Genomic DNA, 22,748 nt, shown 5'->3' on the forward strand with positions numbered 1-22,748 from the left:
CAAGGCCATATCCATTCAACACAATATACATATACAGTCAATAAACAACGGATATATCCGATCCGATCTATTATTCAAAGAAATTTAAATCAAATCCTTGCACGGCCGCGTGTATGATATCAGAGAGTTACCTATTCGCTTCGGGAGGCATCGCGGGAGTGAGACATAAAACATTTTGTTAGAGCGAGTTTTCTTTCTTTCGTTCAAAATAAATTTTCATAATGGTTAATGATAATAATATGATAGATGACATATCACAATTTTATATATTGTTATAACCAAAACAAAAATCAGAGGTTGCCTCATGCAGATTAATGCATCCAAGGTTTCATGGATATATGCTGTATTGGCTGATTTATGATGTCATAATACTTGGCTACAGCTGATCACGGGCCAATATCGTTAGGTTATACTTTGAGAACGCCTAGGCCAGTGGTTCCCATCATTTCGTGGCTCGTGGATCCCTTCCGGAGGCTTTTTAGAACTCATGGCCCCTAATGCCATCATTTTATTTCCATTGATATATATATATATCCGTAAAAAAGCTACAAATTTCGATTCTCATTAGCCCGAAAAGTTTATTTCTCTAAGTTTAAGAACAAATAAGCAAAAGAACATAATAGTATATAACATAAGTTATCAAGTGCATTGCGCTCACCTGCATATTGTTTCAAAAGCAACAATATCATCGAGTAGACTAAGTACAGCCTACAACAGAAAGCAACCAGCATGCCATCACGCGATTCCGCGACTGACAAAGTATGACACAACTGAAATGCTTGCTTTCCGTGCACACTAATAATGAATCAAGTAAATTAGATAATGGCCCACTCCCGCTATTCTTCGCGGAGCGCCTAGGCACCGCTTTGATATTAAACATGCGGTCATGTATGAATTTGGTTTAATGAATTGATCCTTTGTTTAATGGCTGTATATGTATATTGTGTTGGATGATTATGACATTGGTTATATATGCATATGATATCTGACTACTATGTTTGAGTGATGGATTCTATGTTTTCAGTAATTCATGCATTTGGAGGACCCATCACAAAAAAGTCACATACAATTGCGTATCTTCCAAGTATTCGGGATTCGATTCTGAAATCATCAGGTATTTGAAAAATCCCATCCCTAGATGACCTACCTACCTATTAGTATATCGCAGAATAAAGATCAGCCGCCTTGTCTTTGTTTTTTTGACGATTGAAAAATATAATTGCCCCTGATTCACAAGAGGATTGTCGAGTCGGGTGCGTTCAGTCAAAGAGTTATGTTTTTGATACCAATTACAAAAATAATAGACAAATAATATTGTGCGCAAACACCTATTACGTAAACACTTACTTGAATTTATGTCTGTATTGAATTATTGAGTAAATATAATTATACGATTGGTGGAATATATTCTTTCTGAGGATGGCCAAACATGGGTCGCGGAAGGTTTAAAAATGGGTCGCGACAAGGTCGTCAATGCAAGGGCAATCTAAGAGGAGAAGGAAGAATTTTCAGCTTTCCCAATGTTTCAATTTAGCTTCTAAACTCTGGTATTTAAAAATAATGAAATGTAAAATTTCATTCACGGAAAGAACTGTCTTGAGCTCATTGTTACATCACAATTCTGATATGCCAGTCACGTGTATTATTTTTATGGTATCGGTAACCATGCACGTCGCTTGTCGTTGTGTTGACTGCGTGGAATGTCGTCTTAGTGGATTAAAATAACCAAAAATGGGTGTATTTTTGGTAATGTAAATTGTAATAGACGACGCAATGAAAAAGCTCGCTTCTCGACATTAGATTATTCAATATCTAGAGAAAATGTGACTTCATCTCGAGGCACCATTTACCGCAAACGAAGCAGTGTGTGAACATTTGATGAGTAAAAAGTTTTATATTGCGAGAGATACCGAAGGCCAGCTAGGATGTCGTGTTTGCGACGGACAGCGGGCGCCTTTTCTGCTACAATTCGCGACAAGGCACTTGTGCGAGCGAGGATATTTGGCACTGAAGGTTATCAAAACTAAGCTCGCAATCGCCTCGATACCCGTGACAACTTGCGTATTGCGTTAAGTAAAATAGAGCTGTGTATTGAAGATATAATGAAAAGGAAATTTCAGTTTCATCAATCTCACTGAGTCAATGGACTGTTTCTAATAAATAGTTGTCTGTATTTGAGTCAAACTGTACTAACATTAAAAACACATTTTGCGTTATTTAGGATTGGGTCGCTAGTATTCATAAAACTCAGATTTGGGTCGCGCTCGAGAAAGTTTAAGAACTACTGAACTATACGATTAATATACCCAAAGTTAAAACGGTGTGAAAAAATACGTAAGTCACGATTGCAAGAAGTGTTTGGCCTGCACTCGGTTGTATGATTTGATCTGCGTGCTTTATGAAATGTTCAACAATAATTTAAGGTTGATTTGTTTTCACTGCTTAATTATCCAGGAGAGCACCTGTCACAATGATGTTGTCAAGTCAAGTTTTTATCATTCTTTACAGCACTCTGAATTGATATACCACCATACCAGAGCATTTCCGACTCGGTTTGGATGACAACCATGTTATATTGCTTTTCTTCGTCACAGCAGGATATGGCAGATATTCAAACAAGTATGGTTTGCAAGGGTGGCCATTGTACCCCAATAAAATTAACCGCTAATATGACCATACTTAAAGTTTATCGTTAATAATAATATTAGAAAATGATGTCATCATTATGATGATATTATTATGATCATTATCGCCTGGTTATCAATAGGGAAATCGGCGAGTCGCACGCATAAAATGTAATATATAAATGAGCATAGTACACGTGAATTAAAATGTCTCTTTGCCTCTTTCTGATAATTAAGAACGAATATTGTTTAAGTTAAAGAAATTCTACTTGAGACTTACGTTCTTATTTTAAAGAGATTATACTTCAACCTACTATCCGGACATCATTTTGCTTTAGACGTTTTCATCGTAGGACCAAACAAACCAGATGGGTTCAATGTACCGCATTTTTGTGTACGTGCACCAGATTATATCGATACATTGCCAGCGTGAAAATAAGTTAATTTAACTGAATTTTCTCATTTATTTTTTTGCCGGAAAATAAATTATCAAGCTAATCCTGTTTTTTCGAATACCGGCAATTGAACTTACTCACAGTGTTGAAAATATTGTGAAATAAACAGTATATATATTATTTTAACATAACATTTCGTTAACGATTTTTCTTGTGAATGATAATATTGGTGAACGTGGCTGCTATGGCATGATATATGATTTATAAACTAGTTGTAGATGGATGTGATATTTTTTATAAAGTATGTTATTATTAAAACGGCAAACGATTCAGAATAACACAAACATTGTGGTCAAAGCTTAATCATCACACTTTCACAAAATATAGGACACGTGCAAAATCCGATGAAACTTTCTGCTTTAGGCTACTATTAACTTGTTGTGTCGTTAAAGACACATATAGAGACGCGTCATCGTTTTAATTTGTCTAAAACAGCAGCAACAACATGAACTAAAAACTCGACGATTGCAGATAACGACAGAATTCAGGACGTTAAGCTGTTGCTTTAGCATTAGATTCTTAGTATTTTGATCAACAGAAAGTTAGAGTTTTGCTAAAACTGCAGTAAATAAACTGAAACAAATTTCATTTTATTATTTCGCACGTAAGATCGAATATTTAGAAAAGCATTCGCTCCAATATAGTATGAAAGAGAAGGATCAGTCAAGGTTACGAAGCATCAGTGCAGGTTCATGAAAGAAGATACAAACCCTGTTTTAGCATTGGTGTATGCATAAACGTGGTTTTGTTATTTTCCTTGTGAACTAACTTGTTTTGCCCCAAGCCTAATCCTTACAATTTCGAACACGTTTATCTCGGCATAAGATAATTATTATTAGTCAGGTACAAACTGTGAGTTAAAATGGTATCACGTTTTCAAAATTTGGTAAAAAATTTAGGACATATAATACTGTAAATGTAGTACATTTTACACGTGAATCGCATTTGAACGATATTCTGTAGCATTCGAGCACCGACTATATTTAACTAATATATATTTTACACATATTGCACAAATAAGCAAAAGCCATTAGAAACAAATCATCAAATTATAAATAGTACAACAATGAAGACCAATATTCTGTGTTGCATCGTTTTTCTCTTTGTCACGTGCCATGCTTACTGTCCTGCGGAGCATACTGGAGAGTTACCACCAGGTGTTACTGAAGACGATCTGTTGGATCCCAACGTCGGAGTCGCATATAACGAGGATTCTCCAGACCTACCGGAAGAATTGAGAAATGCCATTACACTAGATGAATTGGATGATTTAGAACCCCCATCCATAAGCGGGGATATTTTAGAGAACAGCAAAGTAACCTAGGCTACTTGCTTTTATATATAGGAATGATTCAAAATAATTTTACAAAACTGCACAATAATTGCGTATAAAAATGATTAGTATTATTTTTAGAAATTTTTATCGTAATTAACGACAAATAAATATGCGGTATGTGTAGAAATTACAATAGTATATGTTTGCCAGAAACGTTTCTAAATTAAAACAAAGCCTTTAAATGGAAAAACTAAACTAACAGTGATAATTTGTCTAGCATTCGCATCGAACATCAAAATATTTATGCAAAGTTTTGTGCTGATACTGTTTTTAGTATTAGCTCGAGGCAAGGTAACAAAAAATTACACAGAAAGAAATACCGAAATGATGACCACAGTCCACGGAACTAAATTATCGAGTTATTCCTTGAAATTTTCGCATTCCAGTAATATATGGTCCCTACAGAGATAGCTTGATTAGGCAAAAATAAAACAAAATGTTAGGAGTTAAAATGACCATGTCATATAATTCTCATCATCAATACTCAATGATTTTAATTTTATTTTACAGTCGATGCAAGAAATCATGGATGCAAGTAAGTTAATTTTTCAAAGAGCCGCATGTGACTAATATAATGATACAGCGATTTTAGCCTTTCCAGATTGTTAAACTTTCGAAAATTTTGCAAGGTTGTTGCATTGCATATAGTTATATATTTTGTTTTATTTGGTCTTGACGTACCTAAAATCATATTAGTCATAGATAAGCATTGAACTAGAATTTTTATAATACTCCAATCACCATATGTCGATACATTATCCGAATTATTTTAACAGCAACGAGCAAAGAATTCTTAGAATTATTTGGTGTAACACACGACCAGAAAGTACCAGCTATGGAACTCTTGAAATTTGTATTGGAACATACAAAAATTATACCTGGATACCTGACAAATGTTTTTTCAGAAGTTACCAAAGTGAACAGTCAAACAGGTAAATTTATTGAAACATCCGCATGTTACGTTGTTGACATTTCATTTTATCATTCAATACACTAAACGTACCGATGAATAGATTTGCTAAATGTCTCTGGAGATGAAAGAAATCTTCACTACTACTGGAACAAAGCTTTAAATTATTCAATCGCCAAAGAGTGTGCAGTGTCCGATATGGTATTAATTTTGTCAACTATATATAGTCTCCTTGGGGCAATTTAAATTTTTCTACTTATGAAACACTGCGCCATCGCGTGGCAATTTAACACTTTCAAATATTTTCTCATTTGTTCCCCAAACCATCCATTTAAATTGCTTCGAATGAATTTATTCAGAATTTGAAGAAAAAATGTACGATGAAAATGGAGCAATGATATTGATGTCTAATGTTTTGAATCATTTCCAACAGTAAGTTGTTATTTGCGTGAAGATAGTAATAGATCTATAAAAACGGACAACGATAAAACAAAAATATGGCCAAAAAGTTTATTGTTAGTTCTTCATTTGTTGTTTTTCGACAAATGCTGCATCCACAATGTTTGCTGAAGAACGTCGAAGGCAAAAACAAAACTGAATACGTTAAATCACCTCGCACATATTTTATATATATGTATATCTCTAGATACGGGCAGACTTACATAGGGTAATAATAATTGCTGCCATTTCGCTATACGTCAACTGATACATAACTAATTTATTTGGCACATAATGATAAGCAAGTGAAAATCAATTGCTATAAACAGCAACCATGGAACAAAGCAGAAAGACATTTCTTTTATTTTTTCTTGTAAATCTCTTCACCGTTACGTTATTATTAAGAAATCCCTATGGCGGAAGACCCAAGTCTGAAGATTTAGGTGTAGAGGAAAAGACCAAAAAAGAAGGAGAAGCTAAAAACAAGAAAGCATTAGAAGATGAACCCAAATCGACTAAAAAAGACGAACCGGAACAAGAGCAAAAGGCTGGAGAAAAACAAAGCAGAATCGAGCTTTGATAAATGACATCTTGTTATGTGCCGCCACAATCAACTATATTACTGACTCCTGGATCTGAAAAGAATAGACTCAATAAAATTAGACAACGCAAATACTGATATTATACTTACTTGAATTTACCTATTTCAGCAAAGAGTTTCGTGTGTGTGTGTGTTTTTCATTTGCAAAGCATGCCATGTGTCTTGATGCTTAACCGTTGATCAGTTTAGACTGATCGACGACCAACTATTTACTGAGGCCCCTAGAATGGAGTAGGTTATTATTATTTTAATAAATATCAATTCATTGCATTCACGTGTAATATTACTTTATTTGGAAAACAACGCATCATGTGTTTGAACGAATTATCGAGAAAGAGATTGAGTAAACGCGACTCAATCAAAAGACTGCCTTTATAAAACTCAAATTAGCTTATTTCAGTATCTATTGATCCCATACAAAAACGACAGTTTTTGACAAACTTCTTGTTCAGTCATGACCTATTTATTACCAGTAAGCTGAAGAAATTTTTCAGATTAGTTTCAGCTGGCATGGGAAAAAGCATTGAGTTACAAAGTAAGAAAAGTGTTAAAAAGCCATTCTGCCAGAGCTTTTCACCGAGATTAAATGTTGGCAATAACAACCTGAAAAAGAACGGTTTCATAGACGCCATGTACATACAGTGATTAATTAAACATTAGATAATAATACAATTTCAACAAGATATGCATGGCTTAAAAGGCGAAACTCGATATTCTGATTAACGTATTGCGTTACGTCTATGTGCTACCGTATTTGCATAGTACTAATAAAAAAAAACAATGACTTGATTGGCGCCTTAGTGTCGATTTCAATAATTAGTGTTTGTTTGACATTAACGTAAAAAACGATGGGTGTAGAGTCATAGATACAGCATGCCAGTGTCGCAAAATCTAAGTTGTCTTCAGCGCCATTCTGCATAAAATTGTTTCGCCGGATGTAAGTTTAACTTATACAATTGTACAGGTAACTTATACAGTTAACTGCTGCGTGCTACGTTGTTTGGAAAGTGACTTAGTTTTTCCCTGACTTACACGTGCTTCGAACTCGTTGTAACACGTCATCACTATACCGGCGTGCCGAAGCTAAAGTTCATTGCCTCAGGCAACAAGCAGCTGAATCGAGTACTGGTGTAATCTTGACTGACAGCTTTAGTCTGATATAGCCAATATCAATTTACGTTATTTGAGAAATAGCTGCAAATACAGAAGATTTGTTGTTTATGCAAAGCTGTACCTTAGCTGTTGACCATGAAATATATTGTTTTTACCGTTTATGTATTATTCTATTTATGTAATACGTCAGAAGCAGGCCCAGAAACAAAAATAGTAAGTAATGCATATTAATTGCCCTTTTTCGCTTCATTATGTCTGTTGTTCATCAATTGAATTTATTTTATTCATATTTTTCAGTCACTCAACGAATTTATAGATGCAAGTAAGTTATTTTTAACATAATTTACTATCACATTTCTCCAGCAAGTTTGCCTTTATTTATAAGATATATATGTACTGCTTGTTTGTAGGATGACAAAAGAAATTTTAAACGACAAAGTATAACCTCATTGAATTATCAATGTGGTATTTCAAAATACGGAGAGTGAAAGGCTCTTAGATTGTAGGGCATATACGAGATAAACAGGACCAAAGATATACTTAGTATATATACAAAAATAGGCCTATATCTTAACCTCTCTGCAGTGACCTGAACTGCATCATTGAGTTGAAGTGCTTCACTTATGTTCTTCCCGTTCACTTGTAACACATTTCTGTTTTTAATTAATATATTTAATTTTCTATAGCACTTTCCTCAAAATTTGATGACAATTTCTTTGGAGAAGAAAAAGAAGCAACAGCTTTAGCTATTCTTGAATATTGCACAAAAGAAACTAACATAGATCCAGAATATCTTACTAATGTATTCTATGAAGTCCTTGAAGTGGAATCAAAAGAAGGTAAAAAATACGAATCCTACATACTCCATAATTCTTGTTATGTTGTGGGTTGAAAGTTTTTGATAATTTAAATAAAAGCTTTTGATGAAAACTAAACGGTGGTTATAACTACTCAGACGAAATATTTAGAAACGGCTATTTAGTCTTGATAAGTTGGCGGACACCAAAATATATTATCTGAATTGTCCGCAGATGCATGACTCTTCCCGAAATAAACATATATCACCCCCTAAACATTACTTTCAGAACCCAGCAAACAGCCAAATTGTAATACTGCAAAACGGTATAGTATTCGGTAGATTTTCACAGTCCGTACTAGAACAAATTTTCTGTTTACCCCGTACAAAGCGTCTGTACCCTCAAAGCTATAACAACTGATAAATTGCTGATTTTTCAGAGCTGGAGGGAATCAAGTACAAATTAGAAAAAGCTGTCGATATTATGAACTTGGTGATCAAACATTTTCAAGGGTAAGTACATTGATTTTGCTATCACAAAATTTTGAAAGAGGTTACTTGTTTTTTATACATAATATTGGCAAACCCCACACCATAAATATTCATTCATCGGTTTTATTTCAGAGCACCTAACGATGCTGGACGGCGGCCATCGGAAAAAACTAAAGAAGAAAAACAGAAAGACGAATTATAATTGCACAAAACGTTTTATTATTCATAAAAGCACAACCATCTAGTGTCCGTTTATAAATAGTAGCTGTTTTTTTTTGTATTTTGTACTGCTGTACCAACTGGCTTTCGCTCATTATTTCTACATAACAGATTTGTAAAAAGACTGAAATAACTAGCGCCAACGGCGACATGATAAGAATTTAAATCTCAAGAGTTTATTGGTAAATAGCATATATATACTGTTGGAAGTATAATAATAATTTTTGTATACCTCAATTCAACCCCATATTTCCATGTGCAGTGTAATAAATAAACAAACAAAATGTATTATATGTTATGATAGAGGTAGTATACCTTCGAACCGTAACACTGGCAAATATTTATATGTAGGGATAGATTAAGTTAGTAAGTAGTCAGTGGAACAGTTGGAGAGGAAATAAATAGTAAATTCAGAGAATCCGAAGGAACAAACCTTCAATCAGATGTCTGTCATCTTCAAACACATTTCCAGCAGATGACAAGGCGTTTAAGAAAGATAAACTAAGATTTTTCCAAGAAAATGCTCATATAGATATTACATAATACTTGGAAAAAGGACCTCCTGAAGTATGCTCACCAAGATGGCGCACAACCTAAACTCGGGTTGTGTACCAGGTTAGTGTTCAGGTTATGCGACATCTTGGTGCGCATACTTCAGGAGCACCTAAAAAAAATATAGAATCAGATATACAATGTGCCTTACACAGTCTCTTCTCAGGGTCAAATGAGACTTTTTGCACACCCTGCAAACGACACCCAAATGTGATTGTGATGCTGATTGAGGGAATAGACTAAAAAATCTTTTTGTTCACTTCCCTCTTTAAACGATATGGAATAACATGAATTTAGGACATTTCAATGACTATGTTTTCTTTGCATTTACCTGTTTTCGTTTCGTTTGTAAACACTGAACATGTCAAAATCGTCGTTGGAACTTGGGAAATTTGAAATAATAAAAATTAATGGGCACTGTTGCATTCGATTCTAAATAATAACGAAGATTTCATGTCAAGACTATGTGCTTGGAAAAATCTTTTTGCGCGATTTCTCGGTAATATATCCAAAAATACAGAAAAGACATAGAAGACTATTCTGTCGAATTGATTTTGAAGTTTTAGAATGACTTGAAAATAGTGAAACGATATACTTAAATCAGCTACTGCTGTTTTATTTCATTCCCTGTAGTCACGAACTTTGTAGTTACAAATACACCAATAAAATTGCCAATACTTTTTGGCACATTATTCAATAGATTATGCGATTTGTCTGATGTATGCGATTTAACAATTTGCAGAGTACAGGGGCGACGCAATTGCACAGTGGAAGAAACTAGCCGTGGGCGGTGGTCATTACTACCAATTATCACCATTGTTCAAAACAAATTTATATTTCTAATCCCTGATCTTCTGTATAATAGATATTAAATTTTGAGCACTGCTTTTGTTGTTTTGGTCTGCATGCCTCGAGGCGTGATGCGGCCCAAAATCTGATGTGTCCAACAGTATTGTAGCTTGAACCATGTTTTCACGTTAGTATTCGATTGATCAGTCTTGACAAATACCAGATAAGAATGATACGCACAGGAAAGAGTTATGGTTTACTATTTAGTGCTGTTATATTGCACGTAGTCTCATTATGTATTGGGATCGATATATCTTTTATAAAGGAGGTAAGTACAGTTCTTGGTATATTATAATCTGTGATACCGTTATGGTGGCGGTGTATAGATCGCTTCGATTCTAAACATAACAAAATAGAAAATGACTTACCTAGACCGTGAACATCCATAGCTCAATGGCTTGGCCTGTTATACTTTTTTCTTGTTCATGTCCGTAATAATTAACCAATCAGAAAAACGTTTACGGTGACGTAACAATGAAATTTATGTAGCGGCATTTTTCACGCAGACGAATTCGAGCATGGTTGTGGATTTGGACTCGTTGTCATAGTGTTGCATAAACTCCATAAAGCATAATGCATACTATATCACAGTTTAGAGTTGTGTTTTCACATGAGTTAATTGTCATTTTATTTTCGAAGAGTTTTAGTCTAGTTATCGCAATCAAAAAGTATTTCCGGAAAAGCTGCGGCTGTTCCACCCTAAAATTAGTTTAGTACGTCTGAATGACAAATGGTTAAATATTTTCAATCGAACTTATGGCTATGAACATGCCAACCATATTGCAAGCGCAAACCCGAACAAAAATTTATCAACGGTGAGGCGTAGGAAGAATATTTCTGACGACACGGGTCGGGGAAAAACATCCGTCCAACTTCTCATCTTCGTAAAATAAAAACAAAATACCGGAAACTTAACCTATTGCTGATGACGTGTCCCATGGTAGAAATTTTTCAATTCTATTTTATTCGGGAAGTTTTGCATCGATCGTGTTTCGACGCCTGGAATACGTGTTTTGGGCAATAATATAGCAAAGTTTACAAGTGGGCCCTACATATTCGCATTCATAAAATCCAAGTCTATTGTTTGTTCCAAATTCAGTACAACAAATGAAATATGTGGTATAGTTCCTAAACGAGTGACATAATATAGAGAAATTTATTACCATTTTTAATACTGAACATACTAATTTATACAATTTAATTTACTTTTTTAGTCGGGGGACTCATTGATTGATCTTGGTGAGTTTTTATTATATTTAGATTTCATTTTATATCTATATATATATTAATATTGATCTCGCAAATATTCACCAATTGAAATTATTCCACAATTGAGCCAATAATAATTGATCAGAAACGTCCAAGTTACCGTAGATGTTTCAACCTTCTTTGTATTATGAGGTTCTAATAACACAGGCAATGTTGTTGAATTTTACTTTAGCAGATGAATTTGTTTCCTATTTTTTGCCCAAATAGTCAAATGTTTCGTTTTTTGCTTCAGTTTTATCCGACGAATTTGAGGGTCTGTTTCGGAGGGGAAATGGCGAAACTGACGGCATGAAGCTCTTTCGACTTATTGAAGCTAACACCAAGCTTAAAGGTCCCGACTTCGAAGAGCTGTTTTATAAAATGCTTGGGGCTCGGTCGTTAGAAGGTATATCGCCGTTTCATGATTTATATCTATTATACGATTTTAAATATTTACATCGAAATAGCAACTTAATGTTAACATTGTCAAGTTTATTAACTTAATATCCAGATAAAGAAACACATATTTATCGCGTATATGTTATTCGCTGTTAAAATGGTACACAACCACGATTTACATGTGATTCTGCTATACCTCCCACCCTCTGTGCCGTGCCAATTCATTCTTGGCCCTAGGTTTTCAATGATTGTGCTTGAATAAGCTACATATATCCAGTCAGTATATTCATCTATTTAAATTGCCATTTTTCCCATTTTTCAGAATTGCAACAAACAAAATATGATATGAATAAAGCAACAAACGTAATAAACTCATTGATAAAATTGGCAGATAAGTATGTATTTTTTTTCGAATAACTAGATACTGAATAGTTCAATACTATTATTTATTATGATAATTGTCTCGAAGCAAATTATTGTGCACTCACTCTGAAGTGAACTTACTTCTGAGGTAAAATCTCTGACATGCCAAGATCTAGAGGGTGGATGCTCAAAAATTTGTTTTTCTGTCGAGCATCCGTCTATGCCTCAACTATGTAACAAAGATAATTCTGTAATTATTTAGATTATATTATGATTGATAATCAATTATGCAAAGTTCTTGCCTTGAAAACGATTTCAAAAAATTGTCACCTTAAAATTGGGTATACTCAACGGATTTCAGGCAGCACGATGATAAAATTAACCCAGATAGGACAAAATCAAGAGCTGTCTCTTAGAAAAATTTGTGATTTGTGCATTTTTAACATTTATTTCAAGCGAGTTTTGAATTCTTAACCAATAATATAATATTCAATTTACAGCATTTCAGTAAACCAATCAAGAAAACCTGGTTCGAAATATAAACATGAAGATGAAAGAATTACTGCAGCAAAGAAATTATTAAAAGACAAATTAAAAGGCTCAGTCCAGTTCAAAGAAGAACTTTAATTGAAAATGACGTTGTTTTTGTTATTTCTGATTGAGCAATTATTCGAATAAATCCTTGGATATTTAAATAAAATTACAGTAAGCAATATGTTTGGTGTATATTTATGGGTTGGCTCGTTGAAATATAGCAGGCTAGCCAACTCAGTTAGGATCTATATTAGTTTCATGACCAGCCCATATATACAGTTCTTGTCGGAAAATGTCGGACATTCCTGGCTGTTGGCCTGGCCCGTATGTGGTAAACAGTAATTGTCAATCCTAGAATGTCCTGGCGCCTGATCATCGCATGCTGCATTCTAAGGATACTTTATCAAATAAGGCTTCATTCGTATTCTGATTATTATTTTTATCTGCTTGTTGTAATTGGCAACAATATGTGAATTTTCAAATCTTTGTAATAGTTACTGGACACATAATATGAATATCCTATCTTCAATAAAATTTTCGCATGTCATTGGCACCCTCGGCCTGCATGTATATACGCTACATAATAATTGACATATTTAATGTAATGCAAGCCCCTAATATATATATATATATAAACAAAATGTAGATAGCCAAAATGCCAGCAGACTATTTAGGCAACATTATGTCTGCTGATAAAAAATTTAATGTGGAAAAAAATAATCTTGATAACAATAAGTTCAAGAATTTGATAATGTGTCCTGCCATCTAACGACACGCACAACAGAAATTATCCTCACGTTAGAAAAATGCATTATTTTGCGAGAGTAATTAGAATAATGGCAATGACCTGATACTTTACACCGGACGTCATTAAGATAAAATTGTGCGCAGTAGTTATTAATTCATTGGGATCAAGACCTGAGGGAAAAATAGCCTAAACCTAGATATATATAGGTACCTAGAGAGTAATGCCTAAATATATACAAGGAGGTAAATGTCCGAGCAAAATAAGATTAATGTTAAAAGAATTGTACTGAACGTGTATCGTGAATTATTGTCGTGCCATATTTTGGATGGGTAAAAATTTCTAGCGACTTTCTCATTTCAGTAAGGAAAATTTGTAATGGATTGGTTTATTAAATTTGAAGAAAAACAATTTTCTCAACAACAACAACAACAAACAGTTTAGCAAAACGATATGATCATAAACATAAATATCATTCTATAATTGTACGCAAATAGCAGCACGCAACGTCTAAGAGTAAGAAAGGCAGCTAAAATTCCTTGCAGTCTTATCTGAATAAAAAACCACATGTTTTCTATTCACCACTCAAATAAACCAGTACGCTGACTGTGTCCAAGCCCTGGACACTGATAATTCTTCCTTAGTGCTCGCTTTGGTATATCGAGTAAATTGAACTTATCGACCCACTAGCGAGTTTTACGGCATAAATGAGACAAAACATGGGTTCTCTATTGCATTTGATATATTTATTTCAAACAAGTTAAAACGGTACAAATATTCTATATTGAGAGATTGAATTTTTCATATTAAGAGTCTGTTACTTTTAGTTGTTTCCGTGTGATTATGCTGTGGCAGAGAAATCATGAAATTACGATAATCTGATAATGAATGCGAAACTGTGAGAATCCAGTAGAACTCTGTATCTAAGGATAAAAAAATTTCGTGTTTTAAAACCGACTATGTTCAAATTCCATGTTGCTTTAGAATTCAATTTAGCAGTTTGTTTTCATTCCAAACATATCAGTTGTTCAGTTGAATCATGATATATGTGAAATTATTTTAACTGCTTTGAAACATAGATTCATAAACACACTTAGTAATCGCAAGATGCTAAAATTGTCAAATGAAAATCGTCACTTCTGGACCTACATTTATCAAGTAAAAGTGGGTAAAATTGTTCGTGCTTCCACTCTCTGAACTATGAAGAAATCGTAAGATAAATATAACAATTTTTTTTTTACATTCCGGGTAGTTTTTTTTCTCAAACCGAATCGAACTAGAAGCCACACGTTGGTCGACACGCAACGCACGTGTTTAGAAAGGCCCTTGCTTCCACCGATATTTCTTCGTGTGGTTCGAAACCTCTTGTTGGACGATTTCCTGATCTGAAGTTGCCATTTAAAATGTCTTCATCGGACTCTGGGGCTGATAAGATAAAAAGATAAAGAGGCGTATATTAGTAAACGCAAGGAATAGGAATACAAATTAAAATCGCTGTTTCAAGCCAAATTTGGTCATCTATCAATGTTTTTGGTTAGCTTGACATTCAACATGAACTGTAAAGTTTCTAATAAAATGTCGTTCAGGGCGACTGACACAAACGCTCTGATGACAGAGTTGGCAATCCCAAAAGTCAGTTGATCGGTTGCCGATTTGATTTGGCACAACTTTTAACAATATAAACCATATGTACATCGTGGACAATGATATAGTTTTGCACATTTTACTTTGTATTCTATTTTTTATGACATATTTGAAAACTAGACAATTTTCAATTTATTTTACATTGGTGCAAATTATTGTTCTTCACTTATTAAATTCATTATTCCGATCGGTTACGAATCATTAATTTCTTATCGTTATAGGCTAGCAAGTTTGAGAACATATTTGCTCATTTACCAAATCGTTTTCTTCTTCCAGACATTATAATATCACTACAATGATAGCAAACTGAAGCTGAGCAAGAATAACCAAATCCATAAGCTTTTTTATCGAACAAATATTCTCGTAGTCCTGATCTTCGTTGTTCATTCTCAAAATCTGGTAGAATTCTTCCCTCTGTATTGGTGATCAATACAGCACAGACGATAACAATGGACAACATCAGCATGGTTATCTGATAAACAGCGTTAGAAGTTTGATAACGTGCTTGAAAAAAACTTTGCTAAAGCAAAAACACCATTTAAATCTGTCATCTACAAACTGAGGCCAATCAAGTAATTCAATCTGGCCCACCTGATGCTGCCACAATCAAGGTAAAACCAAATTTTGATGCTTCAACTAAAAAAATAGCTCAAGGAATTTATTTAGATTGCGATTAAATTTAGTTTAGGTACGACGAATCAAGATCGATGGCATTTATTCCATAGAACCAGACAATGACTTTGTGAAATTTGCACGAGGTCGCGCTTAGTAACCGAATTATAACATCATAAAACGGGCCAACATTTATTATTGTGAAATGTTCAAATGGCAGCGTTGAAAGGGTTCAACTTTATAAACAAATTCTCAACATTATTTAAAATATGATTATTTCATTGACATTTGAGCATTACATCAATACGCGTATTCTTAAGCCAATCCAATTTTAATTTATTTATTTTGATATAAATAGCAAGCTAACAGAAAATATTTACATCCCACAAAATTTTGTACTTACTAAATATTTATGTTATTTTTTTTATTCGATTGGTTAGAAAAATATTTTATATCAACATTCGATTTTGGAGAGATGTTACTATATGTCATATACTATACCACGCAGTTACTGTACCATGTATGCAAGTGTAGTTACAAATTTTACAAATTTTCAGTGACCGGAAAAAGTCGTTGACTGTCATTCACGGTCATAACACGTCATTTCGCGATTATCCTACTAAATTGTTATGACATGAAGAAAAGTAACGGTACACAAGTGAAGTTATAATGGAACTAAAAATATACAATAAAACAGGGGTTCTCAACACGCGGCTCGCACTACCCTTAGTAAAACGGCGAATACAAAAGTACAAATACGCCCCTTCTCTGCGAAGACAAAACATAAATCGCCAATTTGGCTGTTTTTCGGGTCCAGTATGAACCTGAAACCGAAACAAAGTGTGTGGTCCAAAGACGCAGGATTAAAGTATAGCCATTATCTTGAATAATTTTTAAAATATGATATTTTCACAACTGTTAAATTACAAACTTCTAGTCGACAAAAATCTTTTCGTGACAAATATGTCAGTTGTATGTATATCCTTCATTAGAATCGAATCAATCGAATACGCTTAACTATCAATAAAAAACGTTTTTGAATTTTCGATTCTGCATAGCGATAACATTATTCGTCTCATTGATGAGATAATAAAACGAGGCGGAATATCTATAGCACGACAATTACAATTTATAACTAAATATGGAAAAATAATTCATTCGTGCATGAATTTTGCTAATATTATCACTATCAACGAGTTTTACAAGACAATTTCACTAATAAAACAAATGTTTAAATTACTAGAAGATCCATGCGACATATATACTTACGACAGACTTGAATTCCATTTTCCAAAATATCTTTACTTCTGATGTATCGCAAAACGTTTACAAATATGTTTTACTGGTTGCTTGAAATTTATTAAATATTATTTTTATCTATAAATCAGTAAACCTGGGAGTGAAACCAAAAGTAATTAGTGTTATAGATTAGGCCTTTGTGATAAAAAATGAAACGTTTAAAATGAAAAAAATATATATAGATAAAATTATTAATAATGAATGAGTCCATGAAATGCTCTACAAAGAAAATTTGCTCAATACAATGTAACTCGTATTCACTCAGAAGTAAATCAGAGTCATCTTTGAGCAAAGTAACGGGCGGCTACCCGTACCAAGAAGTACTGAAACTACGTGACAAACCAGCAGCAAATGCCAATCGACGCAAGGCATGAGGCAGTTTAAGTTAACGAGCCCGAAAAAAAGCAATGAGTAATTGAAGATAAACTTTGGGGTATAACCCGCGGAGAATATTTATATAAGTTGAAAGAACTTCTTCGGAAGCCAATGTTAAATTTATTGTTAAAGAAATCTACGGCAAAATTTTTCATTTTGAGCTCGTTGTCGAAAATGTATATTCCGGTATAATTTCCCATCTCCGTTTGATCTCATTCATTCACTATCACATCAATGATATCGCGATAACACATTTTGCCACGCAAATTTGTAGCAATCTCTTCTGACGAGGAGTAACCTAGTTGGCACATGTCATTTTAAAGTCATCGAGGTTTACATTTTTCTTGATGTCATCGCGAAAATGCGATATGACGTCCTAGCTATAGATGATCATCAATGCGTATACCAATTATTCTCACGGCTCTCAAGATGGTGCTTCGTACCAGAAGTGGTGGCGTACTGCGCAAAATCGGTATTAATGTTACCTTTTATATATGGGTATCAAGCTTCCAGCAAACATATCCAAATAATGGCAAAACAATTATCTATAATGAAATATGAATGAATATTGTCAAAAATATTTTAGAAAATAAATTAAACAACAGAAACAAAATAATCAGTTTCTTCGAAATTCAATGACTCACAAAACGCGTGATATATCATTCAGGGTTGTAACTTGTGTCTGTACACTCGGCCAAATCCAGAATGACGTAGCACGCTTGGGTCAATGTATTCCATTTTCTACGATGCTGTCAAGTACAGGCACGCTCCATTACCTTCGGAAATTGAATAAATGAATAATAACTAGCCATAATTGAAACATTGCGCACCACAACACGGTTTAGCACTAAAATATATCTAGTATACAGTTAAGTTAATTTAAGTTGTCGCTTTTAATAAGATTTTTACTTTAAAAACGACTGCTGCGGTCCCGATAGAATGAGGTATTTTTTGTAAATATAAAATCTCATAATGTAATTGAATAACTTGGCCAGGCGTTCCGATCCGATATCGTTAATTTCTGCGGTGAGCATCAGTACCGATTATGTAAAATTACCAATTACGATTGAATTTTCCGGTCCATGTTCATGCTTCCGAAAGCAAATAACTAACTAATCCCATAACCGACATGGAATGGTACCTGGACGAGAGACCGTGGTTCGCCATATGGTTAAGCCGTCTTATCGACGTTCCTCTTCCCTGGGATAAATATGTAAATCCTATCCTATCCTATTTGAAAAGCGAAATATGTACAACTGTCATACAATAAAATATGCGGATTTCCAGAATGCTTTTTATTTGCTCAAATCTATCCTGATTTCCAGATTTTAATTGGGTTGTCAATTGGCGAGATGAATATGGGAGATATTAGCTTTCCAATTTGATTGATCTAATACCGATATAATCAATAGATGAATACCGATGTATCGGCACAAAGGATTTGTTTTGATAAGCCCAATAAGTACTGATAAATACAAATCTACAACTGACAGTTTCTAGATTATATTAAAAGCACAGTAATTTCAATAATACATGTAATACATATGAAAATACCCAACTATTTGGGAAGTGCTATCTCCAGCCCTCTCCCATTTTGGTAGTCGGATACCACACGCATACCTCGCACACGTAGTGCACTTTATTCCCGTTCTCAATATGATAATTTTCTTTCAAGTCACAACACATGTTACTAAGTTACAAACTAAACAAGAATTTGAAATCTCGTTGAAAGTATTTGGAATCCTAATTTTCTAAATCGACTACATTTCTAGTAGTTGAACTGCAAAAGTATGAAGAAGTGGAGTACAGCCAAAATCTCCCTTTAATGTGAGATGAGGATTAAAGGTTAATCCAGTTATTCCAATACATCGTGATAGAGATTTTTTCGAAACACATTATTGATCTATTACATAAGTACAACAATCCCCTACTCTTATATATTATAAGCAAGCTATAATTTAGTTGAAATAAATGGATTTACCTTTGGATTAAAATTATCTGAAAAATACATTTTGATGACGGCGTGACCCATCAAGCGCATATAGTGCCATATGTCTCATATCACTTAATATTAAAATGTGTATATAATTGTTCTGCACGGAATACACCGATTAGTTCAAAATTCCAAATTCAGTCCATTGCCTAAGATTGGCCAGACAAATTGCAATTGTGTTTGTAAACAGACAACATATTGCAAATACATTCAGAGGATCCCCAGAGATTCATCAATAAATCTTCGATACTTTACCAATTCGCTGTAAAATCCTTCTGTAAAACCTAGGGTTACAATACCGTAACGTGCACCAATGCGTGAATCTGTACTGAAAAAAATTCACTTCACACGATATAGTTATAGATAGTGTTTCCAAACACTTGAAAGTATCGAAGAAAAACGTATTTATTGGCAAAATTAATAACCTCCTTAGAGAACACATTAGCTTCGAATTGGTGAAAACGGATGCGAAGTGGGCGGGGGGGGACGGGGGGAGGAATTCAACTGGTCTCCGAATTTGACTGTAAGTTCGTTTATGATTTAGTATATGATTTATAAAACTGTTTTTTAACGAAAAAAAATCAAATTTGTAGCATGCAATGTTATAATACCTAAAAATTTCTGACAGAAGATTGGGCGAAGGTTACACCTAAAAATAGAAATTACACCGAAAATTTTTAATCTAAAACGCTGTTGTCGCACTGGATTGGTTATTGAATGCACCTCTGGCGATTTCATTTGTCCCATCTATTAAATGAATAATCTACTATTTCTAAAATAACGCCAAAGATCTGAAAAAGAGCGAACCCAAAATTTAATTGAATTTTTTTTTTCGCAAACTGATCAGACTCATAACTTTCGATGCCATATATCCATAAATAATTATGAAGATGGAAGTATTGATTTTACTGTCACTGGTAATACGCCATACATTAACAGTCAGTGCGATAATGTACGTTTCCCGCTACTCGATTATTACTTCCAAGAAAGTGATTGAAAATCTTCGTTAAAAATTGTATTTGATTTATTTATCGGTTTTTAAAAAGCTAATGTCTGTCGAAACAAGAATTCTTTTTAACAGCATGTTTTTGTATCTGTCATTTTTTTCTATTTATTATCCCTAACATTACTGCGAAAAAGGATTTCCTCGATTACAACTCTTATGTTGTCTGCTATATGGATGATCTATATAAAATCTATATAATTATTGAAAATCTCAAATATTATTGACATGACACCAACTGATATTGATACTAAGGAATACCATTTCAGAAAATTCAAGCAATCACCTCACCGCCAGTTCACTAGTCACGAAATAAAATGAGGATACTTTGTGAACAAATTGACTTTATTCACAATTGAATTTAAAAGTATATACAAACTTTCTCTGTAATTGACACTAAGGTCACTTTTGGCCGTTCTGATTTTTATAAGTTCATCCGAAGTGCTACATTTTGGAAAAATTTACCACAGATTTCAAGATGTTCACGTAAGGTTCCATTACATTTGAACCCACGACAATTGCACCTGCATACTATTGCACTTGTGGAATTTTTTTTGTTTTACGGATATTTGAACCCATACTAACCCTAACCCATGGGTTTTACCACCCGCACATAGATTGAACCCGTGGATATACACATGGGTTCAAATGTAAGTGGGTTCGAATGTACGGGCACCGTTCACGTAGTCAAAATACAAGAACGTAATTTCATTATGAAGTATAACCAATAGCCTACAGTTAACCCCAAAACAGAAATAAGTACCAAGTAGTCTACTCCATTTATTTGAATTCCACGTCGACACATAGGCGCTCTTATAGTCAAATCAAAACATTATGTTTACTCTCAAATTAACACACTTGACTAGGCACAGTTAGTGTGTAGTCATCAGCGTTAATTTGTGCAAATGATACCCAAACGTTACTTGAAAATTTCCTAAAATAAGCCTGTACGAATTCCCCATACAATTATGCATAACTCTTATGGACTGTCATTTTGAAAACCCCTTAATATGGGCGGTTAGTAATTTTGCGAAGTGTAACATGAAATCCCTCATTAGCAGCCATTCGTTCGCAAATTCGAATCCCGTGGGATATGATTATGTGTAAAAATCTTCTGGAATTTTCAGTATACATTGTATTCTGTGTATATATTTGGAAACTACAATAAAGCATCTATTCGGAACCGAACATTTCTTGCCATTGTTGTAAACTGCTTCTCTGAGGAAGTCTGACTTTGGTCGGACGGAACGTTACAGAAATACGTTTGTGTTGTGACTCTTTAATTGAATAAAAACCACTTCCCATTTGTGGCATCATAAGGTCATCGTCAAATATGACGATAGGAATGGCCAAACCCAATTCGAATGCAACTCGGCACCGGTATACTTGTTTAAGACAATTTAATGCACTATAAATGTAATTTGGCAAACATCATAGAATACCAACGTGTTCGGCTAACATTCTCCTTCAAAACGCGACTTTCATAATCTTCCTACCTAAAATATTAATGAAAATAATATGTATGTTTCAATAGTTGTGCGAAATTCCCATAAGGCGTCGTGCTAGATTAGTGGTTGCAAACCGCCGATCCGCGGGAAATTTCGTTTTGTTGATTTCTTACCGTCTCAATCGCTTTACCGAAGCCGAAAGGACGAAGTTACGTCGGTTTATTGCGAAATTTCTCTTCCGCCGCCATATTCGTGTTTGAAAAGTGCGGTAATAATGGCCCAGCGACGTCTTGATGCCGAGTTATCACATTTTTTTCCTTTTCGGTTCCGATTCATCGCGAAAGCGCTCCGTCAAATCTGGCAAGATTCAGAAACCTGGAACTCAGCATGCGTGCTGTTTCCGCTCTGCATGCTTTTCTTGATTGATATTACCATCCAAATAAAAGGTTATGAATATTTTTTTGTTTGAACCAGAAAACTGTCAAGAACAGTATAATATTCCAGGGCTTCACCATGACACCCAGCGAGATATGAACTTGTTGCGACCCTGCTGGTGGTCACGAGACGCGTCACAAGAGCGGGGGCAACTGAGATATTTTCCGGGTGATGCACAGCGGGATTTTGAGCCGGGTGCCAAGTTAGCAACAACTTTATCATTGTAATACAAATTAATTTTGTTTGGGGCGTCGATCAACCTCAG

The 22,748-nt window shown here is 34.3% G+C and overlaps 4 protein-coding genes across 4 annotated transcripts; 3 read left to right on the forward strand and 1 right to left on the reverse strand.

The window, feature by feature from the left end:
• Window positions 1–4,071: 4,071 nt before the first annotated feature.
• LOC120342492 (uncharacterized) lies at window positions 4,072–6,634 on the forward strand. The gene is made up of 5 exons (XM_039411333.2): window positions 4,072–4,394; window positions 4,926–4,950; window positions 5,192–5,347; window positions 5,685–5,757; window positions 6,169–6,634. Exons 1-5 carry the CDS (start codon window positions 4,146–4,148, stop codon window positions 6,341–6,343), a joined length of 678 nt encoding a protein of 225 aa, XP_039267267.2. The 5' UTR covers window positions 4,072–4,145; the 3' UTR covers window positions 6,344–6,634.
• Window positions 6,635–7,282: 648 nt separating this feature from the next.
• Window positions 7,283–9,272, forward strand: LOC120342493 (uncharacterized). Its single transcript, XM_039411334.2, has 5 exons — window positions 7,283–7,690; window positions 7,775–7,799; window positions 8,164–8,316; window positions 8,714–8,786; window positions 8,898–9,272. The coding sequence occupies exons 1-5, from the start codon at window positions 7,613–7,615 to the stop codon at window positions 8,965–8,967; spliced, it is 399 nt and encodes a 132-aa protein (XP_039267268.2). The 5' UTR covers window positions 7,283–7,612; the 3' UTR covers window positions 8,968–9,272.
• A 1,169-nt stretch (window positions 9,273–10,441) lies between these two features.
• Window positions 10,442–13,110, forward strand: LOC120342277 (uncharacterized). The gene is made up of 5 exons (XM_039411045.2): window positions 10,442–10,653; window positions 11,600–11,624; window positions 11,887–12,039; window positions 12,355–12,427; window positions 12,896–13,110. The coding sequence occupies exons 1-5, from the start codon at window positions 10,555–10,557 to the stop codon at window positions 13,020–13,022; spliced, it is 477 nt and encodes a 158-aa protein (XP_039266979.1). The 5' UTR covers window positions 10,442–10,554; the 3' UTR covers window positions 13,023–13,110.
• Window positions 13,111–14,398: 1,288 nt separating this feature from the next.
• On the reverse strand, window positions 14,399–17,334 carry LOC120342459 (uncharacterized). Its single transcript, XM_039411288.2, has 3 exons — window positions 17,200–17,334; window positions 15,574–15,790; window positions 14,399–15,099 (listed from the first exon to the last, which is right to left on the reverse strand). The coding sequence occupies exons 1-3, from the start codon at window positions 17,215–17,217 to the stop codon at window positions 14,951–14,953; spliced, it is 384 nt and encodes a 127-aa protein (XP_039267222.1). The 5' UTR covers window positions 17,218–17,334; the 3' UTR covers window positions 14,399–14,950.
• Window positions 17,335–22,748: the final 5,414 nt, after the last annotated feature.

Source organism: Styela clava, chromosome 3, assembly GCF_964204865.1.
Source record: "Styela clava chromosome 3, kaStyClav1.hap1.2, whole genome shotgun sequence".
NCBI lineage: Eukaryota > Metazoa > Chordata > Ascidiacea > Stolidobranchia > Styelidae > Styela > Styela clava.